General features: G+C 49.4%; 1 protein-coding gene across 1 annotated transcript in view; it reads left to right on the forward strand.

Moving 5' to 3' along the window:
• Positions 1-5698: 5698 nt before the first annotated feature.
• Positions 5699-19416, forward strand: part of LOC135918606 (uncharacterized) — a 210614-nt gene continuing 196896 nt past the window's right edge. Inside the window, exons 1-2 of the mRNA XM_070526587.1 lie at positions 5699-5987; positions 6844-6972. Of these exons, the coding sequence (XP_070382688.1) occupies positions 5699-5987; positions 6844-6972 (418 nt within the window). The remainder of the gene's footprint in view (positions 5988-6843; positions 6973-19416) is intronic.

Consider the following 19416-nt stretch of genomic DNA (forward strand, 5'->3'; position numbering starts at 1 on the left):
CGTCCGTCAGTCGGCGTCAGTGTGTTTCTGGCCAGACTTATAGACGATCGTCACATCAAATTCCTGCAACCGAAGGCTCCATCTTGCGAGACGGCCTGAAGGATCTTTGAGATTCGCCAGCCAGCAGAGAGAGTGGTGGTCGCTGACGACACGGAAGGTGCGTCCGTACAGGTATGGGCGGAACTTCTGGAGAGACCATATGACTGCCAGACATTCTTTTAACGCGATAGCGTTAAGGAGCTCGTGTCGCAGAAAAGCCGGTGTCGTCGGCGTCGGCGTCGGTGTCGGCGGCGTTGACCGTGAGCGATAAATCACGGCAGGCGCTTCATAAATAAAAAGCAACTTCCAAGATTGGCCCGGTGGGAATCGAACCAGGGTCTCCGGAGTGTGAGACGGAGACGCTACCACTCAGCCACGAGTTCGATGCTTCCAAGCGGTGCAAACGCGCCTCTAGTGAATGCGGTGTTGCCTTCGAAACGAGCCGTGGAAAGTTATACTGCGGTGTATATCGGTAATTATGAACATGTAACGTACAGAAGTCACAATTACACGAGTTGCGAAGTGCGTTTCCGCTGCATTTCTTCTGCGATTTCCGCACACGCAGAGCCATCTTGCGGCAAACACAGAAGACCCCCTCCTCTCAATGTACGGCGCTGCCCCGACAGGAGGCGCGCCGCGCGCGCATTGGGACCGCTGCCAGGCGCGTCGCAGGACTCCCTCTCCCCTGACGACGCTTCGCCGTGCATCCGGTTTAGATTACTATCTATCTCTCTGCCCGTGCCGATCACGACGTTTGGCTGGCGTAGATCGTTTCCCCTCCGAGACACCGAGTTCTTTGGTTCGTTTCGTTCGCTCAGGCGCACGTTTCGTTGACGCGCCGAACGCTGCGTTGCTCGACGCTCACCGCGTGATAGGTGGGCGCTAAGTCCGATGCGGGGCGCATCGTAAGTGATTGCTGTGCCGTAGCGCATTGTCTTATACCCCTTGGCGGGTCGACGGGAACGCTGTCGCGTCCCACTCTTGAAGGCGAAGCTTAAGCGTCCTCCAATTTTTTTCACCGCTTCCTTTGCATTATCACTACGAGCACCTGCGGAAATCGCCACATATTGTCCTTCTTTGCAGGACTGAATAAGGGCCGAACTGTTCTTTCGGCAAAAAATATGACCAACCTTGTAGGGTCATGTAGGCTCGCACGCTTTGTTCCGGCAGTTCTAAAAAGGGCATTGGCTCCTGCCAGTAGGCACTATAGTCGTGGTCTTTATTGGGGGCTTCTTTGGAAATCCGCCGATTCAATGCCAAAATTCGTGTATAGAAAGCACAATCTCATGACGGTATTTGGGTACCTTCTCGAGGACCCTCAACGCCGCCCTGTGTCAACGTCCAGCTATCATATAGCACAACAACACCTACTGGAAGTCGTGTTCTTTTAGTACCAGGAGCACTCAAAGCCTCATCAAGTAACGCTTCCGGGATACTTTGGTCAGGCAAGCCGTGTCGCGCTCCAAAGTCATCAACCTCGTATGAGCCAAATCAGGTAGTGTGTGGGCGTGACAGACCGCACGTTGAAAATTCCCAAAAAATCGGACCTGGCGTCCCGATTCCGAGCGTAATATCTTAGAAACTCTTTCCACGTGCCACTTAGATGGGTTGAAGAAAACAAAGAATGCGCTCACCTCAGGTGGTACATGTAAAGGTCGCCATCTGTATACCTTGTAGCAAGTGACCACAAGAAGGCGCTACAATCCACTGAAAGGGTCATGTGTGCAAGAGGGCTTCCGCTTGCCAATAGTCCGCCTGAAGCCTCGGCTCCTGTGCTGAACGTAGTGTCAGAAGCGGAATCCCGCTGTTAACGCTAACATTCCTGACACGGATTCCGCCGCTGCTGAGACCACTGAACCAAAAGTGCAGATTCTTCACGCTGCCACATCCGCAAGAGAACTTCACGTTTTCAACGCAGAACAGGAAATTTCATATCGGGATCCAGGCTTTTAAGGCGGACGTGACGAGCGTCTGGCTGGGCCCAGTATGTTCTCGTCGCACTCCTCATTAATTCCGACAGGAGGCATGTGATGTCCGGTCTGGAGAATGGCACTACAGTTCGCATGCCATTGCTGAGGGCGCGCCTTGCTGCAGCATCGGCCATCTCATTACCGTTGAGCCCACAGTGTCCCGGGATCCATTGGAACACTATGCGGTGGTGTTTTTCTTGAGCGTATGAAAGTAGCTCGGTGATCTGCAGGGCCAGAACCTGAATTCCACGCCCTCATACATGCCTGATACACAGACTGCGATTAGGCGTCGCCTTCACGCGCAAATATTTGCACATTATTGGACGGACAGACTCCCCGGACTGTTCAGTGTGTGGCGCTGTAGAGACTATAGAACATGTGCTCGTGGTATGCCCTGAGTATGCGCGAGAAAGACTGACATTGGCAGATACAATGAGACATTTCCACAATGGACCACTGTCGGAGAACCTCTTGCTAGGCGCGTGGCCACAGAGTTGGCAGACGACAGAGACAATGCGTGCACTTTCACGTTTCCTAGGTGACACAGGCCTGGACTCACGCCTGTGATGTGTCATTCACCTCATTCCTCCCATTATCATCCATCATTGTGACCCCTTTTCTTCCCCTCTTCCCCCTCCCTTACGTAGAGTAGCAGGCCAGATGCTCCATTATCCGGCCGACCTCTCTACATTTTCCAATCATTAAAATACTTCTTCTTCACGTTTTCAAACTCAGGCAAATGGGCAACGTTGATTTCAACGTACGAGGATTACGTTTTCGTGGACGGGGTCCACAGTGCCGGCGACGAGGCCCACTATGGGACATTTTACTGTATGGGACCGCAAGCCAGGGCCATTCTTGTTTCCTTCGGGGTGTCAACACCGGAGGTGCTCTCTTTCACTGCCGTCAAAAATAAAAAAGTTCGATTCGCACTCTTTGCATCGAGTAAATGGCATAAACGAAAGTCGTCGTTTCCACCGCCGCACTTCGCAGCCAGACGAATACGTGGATGACTTGTTTAATGCCTTACGCAACCTGGCAAAGCGCTGTAGCTATTAAAGCCTGCTGGTCGAGGACCGTCTTGTTGGCGAAATGACGCTCCGATCCCTTCGACATGTCGCGAACATTCTGAGTACCCGGCTAGGTTATCGCGTGGTTTCTTCGGACGCAAGCGTCACTTTCGAAAAGACTGCCAAGCCTGAAAATGAGTTTGCCAACACTGTAGAAATCTAGGACATCGTAGCACAAAAGAACACGGACAAAGAGGAGAGGGTACCGCGGGCCCTAATCGCAACCGGTTTCTTGGGCCGACCCCTGAAAAGGGAGGACATAATAGATGCACACAGTATGCCACATGCGTATCCGTAGCTCAAGGAAAAAAAAATCTTAGACAGGTGTTCCTCACTACCAAACGCAGATCGAGAACTAAGCACTTGGACGTTATAGAGAAGTTCATGTTCACAGCTGGGCGGAACATACAAGCAGCGCGGCTATGTCCCCGACACTGTTAACATTGCCTTTCCTCGTCGGCTGCATGGCAGAATGGCACTGCAGCGGAGTTTCGTCTTGCGCTAAAATCCTCACATCTGTCAAGATATTGCAGTTCGCTAAAAGTTTAAAATTTATTTGCTCTATACAATATATAATAAAACAGCATATATGGTGGACTGCACCGCTACAACCTGAGTCGTCTTCTTCCCACTGTTGATTGTAATCATTGCTGGTCTCCTCGCAACACTGTGAGCCCAGTCAACAAGAATTGCGGCCTGTCATTTGTACTGCGTTTCATGTTGGACTAGTATGCCTGCTAGGGTCGTCCTGGAAACTTGCCCCCAACGAATGTCCTCTAAGATTTAAGCGAAGGGAACAACTGAATGACGTAGCAAGTACCCATATTTTTCAGGTACATAGTGAAATATGTGCGTCGCAACCAACGGCTACCTTGTAATACCATTACAACCTAGCTCACAGACGCCTTCAGTTTATTCCGTAAAAACGTGAGGCAGAAGACACATGTCAAGTCAGATTTTCAATATTAATCACAATGATTTGCCTTAATCAGCGCAATATTGTAGTCTTCACTTCTGTAGGATGGAAACCAATTGTGTAGTGTTCTATTGCAGGACGAAGGAAAAGAATTGGACTCGCTGTCTATGTTTTTGAATAATGTCCGGCCTAACAGAGTATGCCGCTACAGTTATTGAGGAGTTTTGTTTGAATCGGTTATGCAATGCAAATATCAAATTGGTCAGGTATGTTCGAAATTGCCGTATGGTTGGGATGTATTGTTATACGCCCGTCAATGTTTTGAACTTAATGTTTCACGGATATTTTACATTGCCTTTATAGAGAGTCATCTTTGTTATTGTTTAGTCTTGGGGTAGTACGTACAAAACCTACGTGTAACTTGTCAGCGGTCTTCGAAAACAGGCGCTACGACTAACCTTTTCTAAGCATACTGGTTCAAGTAAACTTTTGTTTCAATTACTTCGTGTTCTGCTATTCAGTAAGGTGAATAAATGAAATGTTGCTCAGGTAGTTAATGCAATAATACGTTTAATTATCCGCTACCATTTACAATACTTAATTTTCCTTCAAGAAACACTAGGACAGCTACTAAGAACTGTATTACCTTATCACCATGTCACGATATATATGGACACATACTTGTGGAGCTCACCGGTGCTATAATATGGAACGCACTCCCAGGCAGTGTAAAGACTGGTGAAAATTTTGTACGATGTTTAAAAAACTCATTTCATGAATGCTGACAGTTTATTTGTATCCCCGGTTGTCATAACATACCTTTTTGTTTATCCTACGTTTTACCCGCAAAGAGTCTTTAGTATTGTGTGTTTATGTTGTCTCCTACAACGATACGCTGTGGTTTTTACGTCTGTTTTCTTATTGCACCCCGAACTAGCCGCCAAGGCTGTGTGTCAAAACAGTATTGCATATTGTGTGCATGCAATGAGTTAAATGAAGAAGAAAAGAAATGTGGTCTTTATTGTAACATTCACTAAAAATTATTTCGAAAGCGAGCAACCTAAAATACTTTCACCATTCCAACTACAGACGAGTGAAACAAAGTTAAAATAACATTATATTTGGGATTTCTCTGATATGTAATTTGTGTACTCGAAGCGCACCCTGTAGGGCGTGTGAGTACGCAACATAGCGCTGTCTTTTATAACAAAAAATGCTTGACTTGACGACAGTCTTCGTCCAGGTTATGAAAGAACACTTTGATACTCTGGTAGGTGGAATGGTCCTAGGCAAATGATGATCTCATGTACTTAATTTTCAGTTACGTTATTTACCAGCCTTACAATTCTAAGAAAGCAAAACTCAAGAATGCGCATCCAACATTGTGCCGAACGTATTTCTGTCTCATTTGAGGGATTTTAGCAGTGCACATTGATGGCGATACCGTATATAAATGCAACCTCATGCCGATGTTCTACAAATAAGTGGAACCTTAGTTCGCATAAAATTGAGACAATCGTTGGGGTTTTATGCATTTCCATCGGAATGCTTCGTTCCCACAACATAAGAATTTGCTTGTCAGAAACAGTGGAGCCTGCTTGTGGGATTCTCGCAATTGCTAGATCGCTTGGCAAAGTACGCAAGTCTCTCAGAAACAGTCCTGGGGTGCTATAACGTAAAACTATTCCAAAAGTTTCTATTCCATGTCTGCAATCAACCCTCCACGATTGGTAAGAAATTTTTTGGACCAGCGCCCACTCGAGTGCCGCCTCGGGCATTCCCGTAGCGACCCCAAGGAGTCGCTCGGTCACGCCGACACCCGAGCGCCGCAGCACCCTACGCAGCAGCCGCTCCCGCTCCAGGGGACGACGCAACAGCCGGTCCTGCTCCAGGGGGCGCCCTACATCCGGCCACACCGCACTGACGTGGGCCGACCGAGTACGAGGGAGACATTACCAGCAGCAGCAACGGGACGCTTCATATACCACACAGGTAACGCGGTCTTCATTGCCCGAGCATGAGAGCGAGATAGTCACAGCCCTACGACAGGAACTAGCGGGTCTCCGGGCCACCATACAAGTGCTTACAGCGCAGCTTAATGACGCAAAACAGGAGATTCAAAACCTTAAAGCTCCCAAACAAGCACCACCCCAGGAGACAAACGTAAAAGTTAGCACAGCCAAACGCAAGCCCCCTCCGCTCCCAGAGACGGAAGAAGAGAGTAATGCACCGCGACACACCCTAGGCGAAATTCTGCGCCTCACGCGAGAAAACCTAGAAAGTATTCGTATCCTAACGAATCGTGTAGAGGTGGTGAAAATAAAGTCGCCATAAAAATTAAAAACAAAGCTAGTCAGCCACAACAGATGGACACGACGACGCACCCCTCGTCACCAATAAATCCCCCGCAAAACCATCATGGCTAACACGACACGGGACACCTTAGAAATTTGGCAGTGCGATTGCGCTAACTACACGAAACGCAAATCCTCGCTGCAACAGTACCTCAAAATTCAACCCAAAAAGCCGCACGTAATACTGTTACAAGAAACTCTATGCGAAACCCTCACGCTCTCAGGGTGCAGCCCCGTCTCCCAAAAAGGAGGGGACGCCAGGAGAGGCATCGCCACGCTCGTTAATAGAAAATTCGCGCATATCGTTCATAACGTCCTTCCGAAAAACAGTCGCATCGAGGCGATCCTAATCGAGCGCGTACCTAACCGACTCTTAAAACGAAGCATTTTTGTACTAAACGTCTACACCTCCCCCGCGCACTACAAACAATCTTTCCACGCGATCCTTACTAAAGCCACATCAATGGCACGAATCTCACCGCTCATTATCGCAGGGGACTTCAACGCCCCCCACCCGTCGTGGGGTTACCCCACAATCAAGCCTAGCGGCAACAACCTCTCACGCGGGATCGACGACCTGTCCCTCACCCTGGTGACGGACCACCGGTTCCTCATCAGATTGGGTACGTCAACACAACGCGATACTACGCCGGACCTCACGTTACTCCGAAATGTAGCAAGCTACACATGGACGAATACGCAAGAGAACCTGGGCAGCGATCACTTCGTCATACGCACAGAAATACCAAACACGGCGGCCCCACCCCGGTCTTTCACCCTTACAGACTGGGATAGCTTCCGCCAGTTACGGAAGGAAGACACGAACACGTACGATTCCTTCGCAGAGCTCCTCTCTGCGATAAAGGGCGACGTAGCTAGAGCCACGAAAACCATACAAACGGAATTGGAGGTCCCAAGGGTTGACCCTCACCTCGCACACTTACTCGAGGCCAAGGCCTCGATACTTGCGCGATGGAGAAAGCAACGTCTCAACAGACGTCTGCGCAAACGCATCGCGATACTCAACCGAGATATCGAACAATACTGTACGGAGCTCACAAGACTCCAATGGCAGGAACTATGTTCGGCGGTCGACGGCCGCATGTGGACCGGAGGTAAGTGGAACCTCCTGAAACGCATGTTAGACGACAGCCAAACAAAGGATAATCAAAGCCACGCGCTAGACCGACTTTTACACTTCCACAAAGCGAAAGGGGGAACAGAAGAGTCCTTCCTGGCAGAAATCGCCAAACGTTACCTTCCGTTAGGCGACGCTCACCCCAACGATTACCCGAGCATAAAGTGCGAAACCACTCCCGAACTAGACGCTGCCTTCACGGAAGCAGAAGTTCGAGAGGCGCTACACAACCTAAACAGCAGGTCGGCCTCAGGACCCGACGGGGTAACTAACCGAATGTTACGTAACTTAGACGACCAGGCTATTACACTACTCATTAAAGACATCAACCACGTGTGGGAAACAGGAGAGGTACCAACGCAATGGCGCACGGCCACGGTGGTCCTTATCCCAAAACCCGGCAATCCACTTACCGTCGACAATTTGCGCCCTATATCTCTTACTTCATGCGTGGGTAAAGTAGCCGAGCACGTCATTCAAAACCGAGTGTCACCCTCCATTGAGGAACACGAACTCCTCCCACACAACATGGTAGGGTTTCGACCCCACCTTTCCACGCAAGATGTCATGTTGCTCCTAAAAAGACAGGTCTTTGACGTTAAAACAAGAGACGTTCGAGGCATCCTCGCCCTCGATCTCACGAGAGCATTCGACACCGTCTCGCACCGCTTCATATTGGAGTCTGTGGCAGGCCTCGGGCTTTGCCAGAGATTTCAGGAGTACGTGCGCTCCTTCCTAAAAGACAGAGAAGCCCGACTGCGAGTCTCACAACTTACGTCGGACTGCTACAAGCTGGGTTCCGTCGGAACACCGCAAGGCTCCGTCATCTCTCCATTACTATTTAACATAGTGATGAAGGGACTCGCAGACAAACTACGAGACATCCCGAACGTAAATTGCGCTCTATATGCAGATGACATCACCATCTGGAGCCCGGGAGGCTCCCTGGGAGACATGGAGCAGGCATTACAGTCTGCCCTAGATGCCACGGAGGAGTACCTACTAGACACAGGAATGAAACTATCTTCCAAGAAATCGGAACTCTTACTATATCGCAAGTCTTGCCAAGGCGTCCGATACCTAACTCCTCTAGACGAACTTCCGATAGCACTACATATAAGAGACGGACAACAGATTCCGCGAGTCGACCACATACGCATTCTTGGGCTCCTAATCGACGCCACCGGATGCCACCTACACACGATCAAACACTTAACCGCCAAAACCGAAAATATGATCAGACTCATCCACAGAGTCTCAGGGCGCAGGAAGGGTCTCTGCGAAGATAACCTTCTGCGCGTATACCACGCGTTCCTTATGATCCGTATTAATTACGTCGCCTCTGCCCACAACTGGACGAAAACAGAAAAGAAACAGAACACACTCATGCGCAAGAGCATCAAACAGGTCTTGGGCATTCCACAAAGAGCAAGTACAGCAAAGGTTGATCAGCTAGGCATGCACAACAACATCGACGAAGTGATCGAGGCTCAGACTATGGCGCAAATACTCCGCCTATCCCCGTCCAAAGCCGGTAGACTAATTCCAAGCGAAGCTAATGTCTCCCCATCTCCCTATCTCGAGCACGCTGTTACCCTACCGAGTGCAATTGGAGACAACTACAGAGTCTCACCGTTTCTCAGAAACGTCCACCCACTATACAAGGTGGGTAGGTGTCGGGCCCGCGCCCGCGCGATTCTCGACCGCACAGACGCGGATCGTGAAGCCACCGCATTTGTGGACGCGGCCCAGTACGGCAATACATCAACTTTCGCGATAGCAGTTGTGGACGGCAACGGAACGTTACGGTCATCGGCATCGGTTAAATCGACCACCAGCGCTAAAGCCGAACAGATAGCCGTAGCCATCGCCATGGCAGACCCCACATTTACCCATGTCCTCACGGATTCGCGTGCTGCAATTCGGGCTTACGAAAGCGGCAACGTACCGAAAGAGGTAGCGCATATATTACTAGCAAGCTCAAACAAGTGCAAACGGTGCCTCTCCTGGTTCCCCGATCACATGGGGAAAGACATCCACCCGCAAAAAATTGGAGGACGCTTAAGCTTCGCCTTCAAGAGTGGGACGCGACAGCGTTCCCGTCGACCCGCCAAGGGGTATAAGACAATGCGCTACGGCACAGCAATCACTTACGATGCGCCCCGCATCGGACTTAGCGCCCACCTATCACGCGGTGAGCGTCGAGCAACGCAGCGTTCGGCGCGTCAACGAAACGTGCGCCTGAGCGAACGAAACGAACCAAAGAACTCGGTGTCTCGGAGGGGAAACGATCTACGCCAGCCAAACGTCGTGATCGGCACGGGCAGAGAGATAGATAGTAATCTAAACCGGATGCACGGCGAAGCGTCGTCAGGGGAGAGGGAGTCCTGCGACGCGCCTGGCAGCGCTCCCAATGCGCGCGCGGCGCGCCTCCTGTCGGGGCAGCGCCGTACATTGAGAGGAGGGGGTCTTCTGTGTTTGCCGCAAGATGGCTCTGCGTGTGCGGAAAGCGCAGAAGAAATGCAGCGGAAACGCACTTCGCAACTCGTGTAATTGTGACTTCTGTACGTTACATGTTCATAATTACCGATATACACCGCAGTATAACTTTCCACGGCTCGTTTCGAAGGCAACACCGCATTCACTAGAGGCGCGTTTGCACCGCTTGGAAGCATCGAACTCGTGGCTGAGTGGTAGCGTCTCCGTCTCACACTCCGGAGACCTGGGTTCGATTCCCACCGGGCCAATCTTGGAAGTTGCTTTTTATTTATGAAGCGCCTGCCGTGATTTATCGCTCACGGTCAACGCCGCCGACGCCGACACCCGACGCCGACGACACCGGCTTTTCTGCGACACGAGCTCCTTAACGCTATCGCGTTAAAACCCAACCTCAATGAAGCGGCCCATGACCGTGCGCGAGAACTTGCCCGCCGCGACGGTCCCACGGCCTCCGAGGGGCTGGACATTCAGTTTAATGACCCGTTACTCACATACCAAGAACTCACCTCACACTATCGAAAAGGCAGAATGAAATACCCGCTCCCGCACGCCAAACTCGAGCGCGCGCAGGCGGCCGCGTTTCGAATGCTGCAAACGGACTCGTATCCGTCACGAGGCCTATTAAGCCACTACAATTCAGAAATCCCGGCAAATTGCCCAGACTGCCCAGAACCCTATTGCTCACCCTCGCACATGCTTTGGCAATGTACCGCATTACCAGAGGGCCCTCTCTCCAGTGAGCCCGAATGGGAAGAGGCCCTCAAAAGCCCGGACCTCAAACTGCAACTCAAGGCCGTCCAGAGGGCCCAAGAACTGGCGGAGCGTCACCTCGTTCCCGTCCCGACTTGGGCGTCGCCTACGGTTTCGGCCCAAGGAGCTCCCCGCGTGCGATCTCCAACGGCTTAGACCCCTCAGGACCTCAATAAAGTTCTTGACTGACTGACCGACCAGCCCCTTTCACTTGTCTGTCATGCGACATCACGAAAACCGTAATAGCTCCCCATATGATATGACGTGTGCACACTGATTACGCATGATTTGACCGAAAAAAAGAAAAATAATTATGATTCGACCCTTGTTCGCCATTAGCCCTCGGCCATTGGTCAAACGTATTCGGGCTGCACCCACTTCACATGCCTGTCACGCGACCTCACAAAATCGCAAAAACTGACCGCGTCAAAGTAACGTTTACGCGTTAAAGATTCATTAATATGCCGAATAAAACTGAATTTCCTTCTGAATAGCAGCAGGCTGCCCTGTTCCGAAAGGAGTAAAAGATGGCTGCCGCCGATCGCTCAGACACTGGCGACTCGCACCTGCCGGAGAGCATGGGTTTGTTTGCATATAATAAATCTTTCTGCATGGCCAAGTAACATTTTCGAGCACTTTCAGCACGCTTGCGACCTCGTTTTGCCAACTCTTCTTTGCTGAGCAGCCGTTTTAGTGGCATTCTTAACGTTCCGTTGCATGCCTCCGTGATTTTTGACCAGCCACCGCAAGCTAAGTAAGCGAAAGCGGACCAACCACAGATGCCGGCACCACCCTCTTTATCCGGTTATCGATTTTCAGTGCAGTGGCTCGGCCCCATCGAATGCCTCACCACTTGAGCATTGTCCTCGCCTCTTGTCAGCCAATTAGATAAGACAAGCCGCTCAGTGGTAGGCAATGTTATTCGCTTTTCAAACAAACAAAAGCGACCTCCTATGAACGAGGAGAGCGTTTGATTGGCCTGTTCGGACAACCCTACGGGTGACCGCCCGATGCTTGCGTCGGCGGTTACGCAAGTTTGACGTCAGAAGATTGGAATAAAAACATATTAGAATAGTTTTACGTTATAAGACGCTTGCGTTTTAGCCTAGACCGGTTGCTCGAGTTTCGTTGCAAGGCATAAATATCCTAATCGAGTGATCTGAGCCATCATACTTTTTTGTCTGAGATCACTGAAATATTCCACGTTCAAAATTTTAATTCAGTCCGCCACGGTACCTTTGAAGCTTTGGCGTTGTGCTGCTTGGGGACGCTATAACGTACAGCTATTGCAAACGTTTCTATTCAAAGTCTGCAACAAGCCCTCCGCTATTCGTCAAAAACTTTTTTTACCATCCCCATTTCGCCTGTCTGTCACACGACATCGCAAAAACCGCGATAGCTCCCCATCTGACATGACGTATAGACACAAATTGTGCACAGTTGGACCGAAAGAAAGGAAAATAGTTATTTCTGATTCGGCACCTCTTCGCCATTAGCCATCGGCTATTGGTCAAAACTTTTCCGTCTGCACCCATTTTAGCTGCGTGTCGCGCGACTTCACAAAACCACGATAACTCACCACGTCAAATAGACGTATGCGCGTTGAAGATGCATTATTATGCCAAACAAAACTGAATGTTCCTCTCAATAGCCGGAGGCTGCACTGTTCCGCAACGAATAAAAAAATTGGAGGACGATAAGCTTCGCCTTCAGAGTGGAACGCGATATCGTTAGCTCACGCCCGTTCGCACCACCCACTCATTCGCTCGGTATGATCTTGGGTCACACAAAGACTTAGCCTTCATATACGGCACTTCTAAGTTCACAGCACAACGTTTTTATAATCATTTGTTCCAGGAGCACCACGCAGACGCATGACTCCTCGCCAGCAGACCGGCACCCATCGCAGGGGACGCTTTCACACCAGACGCGCTATGGCGCAGCGATAACGTCAGAGGCGCCCCGCATCGCACAATGCGCCTAGGAGTCGCCCTGTGAGCGGAAAGAGGAGCCACGTCGCCTAACCACGAGGGTTCGAGTGGCGCACGCTGTAACTTGGACGGAGAGAGCAAGAAAACTTATTAAACGCAAGGGTATTGGGCCATGCTTGCACCGGTCCCCGCCCGGCCCCAATGCGCTGAAACGAAACAAAGGGCAGAAGCGAGCGAGTGGCGCGCCACCTGTCGGGGCAGCACCGTACATTGCGAGGAAGGGGTCTTCTGTGTTTGCCGCAAGGTGGATCTGCGTGTGCGCCAAGCGCAGAAGAAATGTAGCGGAAACGTACTTCGCTACTCGTTTAATTGCGACTTCTGTAATTTACATGCTTATAATTACCTGTATACACCGCAGTATATGTTTCTGCGGCGCGTTTCTAAGGCAACACCGCATTCACTAGAGGGGCTTTTGTTCAACCATCGAACTCATGACTGAGTGGTAGCACCTCCATCTCACACTCAGGAGACCTTGGGTCAATTCCCACCCAGCCCATCTCGCCAAGTTTTTACTTATGAATTGCCTTCCGGGGTTTTTCGATAACGCCAATGTCGGCGACGCCGACGACACCGGCTTTTCTGCAACACGAGCTCCTTAACGCTGTCGCGTTAAACGATGGCTGCCGCCGATCGCTTAGGCACTGGCTACTCGCCCCTGCCGAAGTTCTTGGCTTTATTTGCGTAAAATAAACGTTTTGCGGGGCGGTGTAACGTTTTCTACCACTTTTTTTACGTTTACGATCCAGCTCTGCCAACTCTTCTTTGCTGAGGATGCGTTTTAGCGGCATTTTTAACCTTCCGTTGCACACCACCGCGATTTTCGGCCAGCGACCGCGAGCTAATTATGGAAAAGCGGACCAATCGCAAAAGCCTGCACCACCCTCTTAATCAAGTTATCGATTTTCAGTGCACTGGGTCGTCGTCATCGAATCCCTCTCCATTTGAGGTTACTCCTCACCTCTTGTAAGCCAATTAGATAAGACAAGCCGTTCAGTCTAGGCATTGTTATTCGTTTTTGAAGCAAACGGAAATGACGTCTCATAAACGAGGATGGCTTTTTAATGGTTTGTTCAGACAACCATGCGGGTCACCGCACGATGCTTGGGTCGGTGGTTACGCAAATTTGCGTAAGGAGATTGGAATAAAAAACATATTGGAATAGTTTTACGTTATACGATCCCAGGATGAGGTCGCGAAATCATATCTCTGTCGCGGCGGCCGCATTTCGGTAGGGACCACATGCAAAAGTGCCCGTCTGCCAAACGCACGTTAAAAGCATAGTGCCCACGTTAAAGTAATCCAGTTGGCCCAAATTAGTTTGGAGTGCCCAACTATGGCTTGTCTCAAAATGAGATTGCTATTAAAGCGAAGCATTCTAGTTCAGTTCCGGGCCCTTTTCATACGTATTTTCTGTGCAATTCATTAGATGGCGCCATTTCTATGCAATTTATTAGACAAAGATTACTTGCCCTGGGATAAAGAAGCAGCCGAAGGACCGTAGCAGCCGCGCTAACAGCGATTTCGACAGCGCTAATTTGACTGAGGAAGGACCTAAGCTCCGAATAAATGAAAAGGCACGAAAGAAACGGGGTCAACTATTAATGTGATCGTGCACCATGCATCTGTAGTTGAGGTTATATTCTTACATGAAGCCAGTGCTCTAACCTTTGCGACAGCGTCCTTTTTCATGAGTGTTCTACCGCACCGCCAAGCGCACACGCGCTCACCCGTTCACCCCACCACCATCAAAAAATGGCAATGGCAATATTCTCGCATTTGTGCGAGAGCAAAACCGATTGACTCATGGTGACATTACTGGCGCACAAAGAGACGCTCAGGCAGAACACTTGCGAACCAGGTCGGCCAGCCATACCCCGTACAGTCGCAACATCACCACTGCCACTGTCCCCGCCATCATAACAATATACCAAAATAAATGAGTACATCAACTTTGGTACTTATTAGGGAATGAACAAAAAAAAAATTACCGACGATTACGTTACTTCCTAATGCGAAATTTGAGCGCAGCAAATAAGCTGTTTCACCTTTTCGATCGATTGAGGCAAAGAAATCGAGCAACACATGTATGCGCTATCACATAATTTTTTTTTTCACACGTATTCCTTTAACAAAGACTCCACTAGCAGTTCTTGACAGTCATGAAGGAAGCTTTGTGGTCGGAGAATTAGACTGATATATGTTCGACTTGGTACACCAATGCTTGATTCTCAAAGACGAGATCTATACAAGTGCCTCGCGAGGTTGTCACAGCCGTGGGACGCGTTACGAGCGAGAGGAACGGGATGTTCTCCCGCATAAGTGTTAGGAAATTGCTGTTTGTCTTTATGTCAACATTAAAGTCCCCCACTACTAACATCGGTGTGGATTAATGGACGGTTAATGCGAGTTGCAGGAAGTGCACGACGTCTTTCGTGAGTGCGGTAGCGGACTCACGAAAGCGGTATCAGTCGGTCGCTGCTAGCGCTGGGGGGATGAAAGGGGGGCGGAGCTGGTTACGAGGCCGACGACAACGCCGACGACGACGCGAAACCCAGGAACGGACGCCAAAGAGCCATTTGTGTAGCCAGCCCTCCTCCACAGTCTCTCCTCCTCCCTTCCATCATCCTCCCTCGCCCGGAGAGCCGACAGCGCGCATGCGCGGCGGCGGAGCAGATTCGTCGGCGAGCTGGTTACGAGGCCGACGACAACGCCGACGCGAAACCCAGGAACGGACGCCAAAGAGCTGCGCTCTAAAATTGCAGGACGCTTAAGCTTCGCCTTCAGGAGTGGAATGCGACAGCGTTCCTGTCGACCCGCCAAGGGGTGTAAGACAATGGGCCACAGCGCAGCCATCACTTACGAGGCGCCCTGCATCGGACGCGGTGAGCGTCGAGCCATTTGGTCGAGCAACGCGGCGTGCGGCGCAGCAACGAAACGTGCGCCTGAGCAAGCGGAACGAACCAAAGAACTCGGTATCTCGGAGGGGGAAATGATGCACGCCAGCCAACCGTTGTGATCGGCACGGGCAGAGAGATAGACAGATAGTGATCTAAAGAAAGAAAGGGAGCAAGGCGAAGCGTTGTCAGGGGAGAGAGAGTCCGGGAGTGACCCGCCTCGCACAGCTCCAATGCGCGCGTGGCGCGCCATCTGTCGGGGCAGCGCCGTACACAGAGAGGAGGAGGTCTTCTGTGCTTGCCGCAAGATGGCTCTGCGTGTGCGGAAAGCGCAGAAGAAATGCAGCGGAAACGCACTTCGCTACTCGTGTAATTGCGACTTCTGTAAGTTACATGTTCATAATTACCGATATACACCCCAGTATAACCTTCCACGGCTCGTTTCGAAGGCAACACCGCATTCACTAGAGGCGCGTTTGTACTGCTTGGAAGCATCGAACTCGTGGCTGAGTAGTAGCGTCTCCGTCTCACACTCCGGAGACCCTGGTTCGATTCCCACCCAGCCCATCTTGCAAGTTGCTTTTTATTTATGAAGTGCCTGCCGTGATTTATCGCTCACGGTCAATGCCGCGGACGCCGATGCCGACACCGACGCCGACGACACCGGCTTTTCTGCGACACGAGCTCCTTAACGCTATCGCGTTAAAACGCTGCATAACTAATCATTCATATGGCTTGACGGAATGGCCACCAGCACCCGTACGTTCATCGGTATGGTATGTGATCGCGCTGGGCGCGGTTGCAGCTGCGGTTGTACTGCCGCGCGGAGCATCAACATTAGCTTCTTTGGTAGCTGGTACCATCTAAGGCGCTGGTAGGCAATGTTGTCGAGCGACAACCGACGAGGAAATGTTCGCTCTGTAATCATAGGATCCCTTTCGGGGCCATGGAGAACTATAAACCTTATTTGCTATAAAAGCAAATGGAGAAAGAAGCAGCGGCAAGTAACACTCCTATATTTATGGCAGTATTCCTCGCAACGTAATATATGCACGCGCAAGCTTCGCTGCCTATCACACTTTGACGTCGTGTCAGCGTCCATCGCTTCTTCTTGGCTTCTCCTCAGCTGATATAATGTCATGATGCCTTGCATTAAGTAAATGCTCCGTTTTCCAGGTTCTGGCGGCCACATTCCGACAGAGGCGGTAATACATCCCAGTAATAAATCACACGTTGCTGATGTCATTGCCTGGAGTCCTACTGCGGCGTCTCCCCTAGCCTGCGTGACATCTCCCAGAAGTCAAGGCTGACCAGTGAACAACAGCAAATCTACCAACGCAAACGTTTCCAATATTCACCAGCTGCATAATAACATGTGCATCAGGATAATGTGCAGCATCGTACGCGAAGCCCATAGCGGTTCAATCTTCTTAGTGGTTCCGTATCCAATAGGTTGAAGTAGTTGATCGTGATAAGTATGGCCGGAAAAGCGCCTGAAAAAAAAATCATTCGCAGTCCTATCAGAAAGGGAACGCTCAAACTAAAAAGTACATATACAGAGACAAAAGTGCTCACAGAACTTCAATGACAAACTTGATGCTTGCTCGGGTCGTAAGCAACCTTCCTTTCCGCTACCGTCAAATATAGTCTCATGAAGAGTATGAAACGCCAGGCTATTGTACGCATGGAGACACACCGCCTATTAGACATTAGGCGGAAGTTCACAGCGTATCATTAATGTGACTGTCTTTCACAGCAGCGCACGTCCAATACAGTTATGCACTAGAACTGCTCGGCGTACCTTCAGATGACAAATCCACAAACATTTATTCACACATCATGCTCACTATCAGTTGTGGCCTCTGCCCAATCGGCTGCAACAGCGCGTTCCATTGCTTAACCGCGTCAGCCCCAATGTCGCAGGTAGACATAATCATGTTTTATAAGGGCTACCCCTTTATCGCAGAAATTCCTCCCTGCGTCGGAAGCAACAACCTCTGTTCCTTAAGTTTTGTGAATAGACTTACGCGTACGTTTGGTGCAAGTACTGAATTTCACCCCTGCTCTGCCATTACATACTCGCCTTTTTCCGTCTATAGCGCTCGCTTTGCTGCAGCAGGCATCACAAGCTTCCTGTCTTACGAGCAGCTTTAGCTTCACACATGCGCTTTTATCGTACCATTTGTCTTGCGCCAAAATATGTCCCTTAGTTCGTCTAGTGAATTTCGCCTCTGTCCTGTAACGCTGAACGCCATGTGTGCATGCTTTGACAAGCCGCATGGAAGGTCCTTTCTCGTGGGCAAGACAGTATGTTGAGAGGGTTGGCGCGTTTTTATCCGCAGCTGCACTAGAAGCAACTTACACATCATAAACCCCACGACTGAACATGACAATGTAGATATGCCATTGAAAATTTAAACAGTTATAATATATGCGATGTAGTGCATGTAAATGTGTATATATTATCGCGTCTATATGTAATTCACGGCAAATAAATTACTTTCTTCGTATAACATGCTTCCCTATATACCTATATTTTCGGATCTCACTTCATATCACACGCAAAGGCATCATGAGCAAATCGTCTGAAGAATGCTCCGCTTTGCATAGTTGTCAACGGTAGTCGAGTCCATCTGTATTTTTTTATTCTTTTTAACCACGTAACACTCCAAATTACATTTTTTATTATTTTTATTGAGTTAGTACCTTCCACCAACATATACATATATGTAAATTGACATTCCCTGAAGGAGCCGGGAAGTCTTCCAAGAACTGCCTACGGAAGACAGACATTATAGCTTGTGAGATGGCAGCTGCTGCATGAGCTAATTTGCTACCTGAGCAAAATTTGTAATGAATGACTGCATCGGAATCTTCAGAAAGCTAGGTACGCTGAACGCAGCTTTGTGAGGCTTGCCTATGCAGCAGGTGAACGGATGTCGTAAAGTCGCAAAGTCACAAATCTGCAAACTACAATTCGTGGAATGTAGAGTTTGCAAAGCTCTGCGTTGGAAGGGATAACTGCATCTGCAGGAACAATAAAAGAGCGGAACGAAGTCGGAGATTGAGAAAGCTGCATTCTACGCTAGTAGAGATACTACTATACTTCGGGTATGTAATACATCCTGTTCGAACAGTTGTCAAAGCATGGTAGAAAATCCTTGCTTGTAATCAGGCCAGTGGTAATCATCGCCTTTACTGCTGAAATGTTCGGATTGATATGTTTTCTTTGGATACAAGAGCCTAGAATGAGAGCAAGCGAAATTACGTATGAAACCGAACTATGCAGATATTTTTTTTCTAATCTGCAACAAGTTGAATCGCCAGCTTGAATGTTTTTCATGGCACTTGCAATTCTTCCTGAAGAAGTACATGCTTTCGTTGAAATGGCTCTTTCGGTTCACTGTATAAGAATAAATTCATTTAAATATGTAATTGGAGGTGACGGAAAATTAGTTTCTCGAAATCAATTCTAAAATGCATCAAGTTGTATGTATTGCAATACGGAATAAGTTCTAATATTGCTTTCACCTGTACTCATTTAGTCTACATTCGAATCAGGTCTCCAATTTTACACACAAAAGCATTATCTATTTAACAGGAAGAAAATATGGTATGAAACAGTTATTCAGTGAAGTAAACAAAAAATTAATGTAAACTGTTTACAAACCGCGTGGGTCGCTCCCATAATAAAGCGTTTATAGAGTACGACATTGTAAGAATTTTCCTTAGAAATAAGTCAATGTTTTAAATGACGCATTCTTCCGCAGATTTCTGCCAAGTTGCTGCGTCAAC

The sequence above is a fragment of the Dermacentor albipictus genome, chromosome 10 (genome assembly GCF_038994185.2).
Source record: "Dermacentor albipictus isolate Rhodes 1998 colony chromosome 10, USDA_Dalb.pri_finalv2, whole genome shotgun sequence".
Lineage (NCBI taxonomy): Eukaryota > Metazoa > Arthropoda > Arachnida > Ixodida > Ixodidae > Dermacentor > Dermacentor albipictus.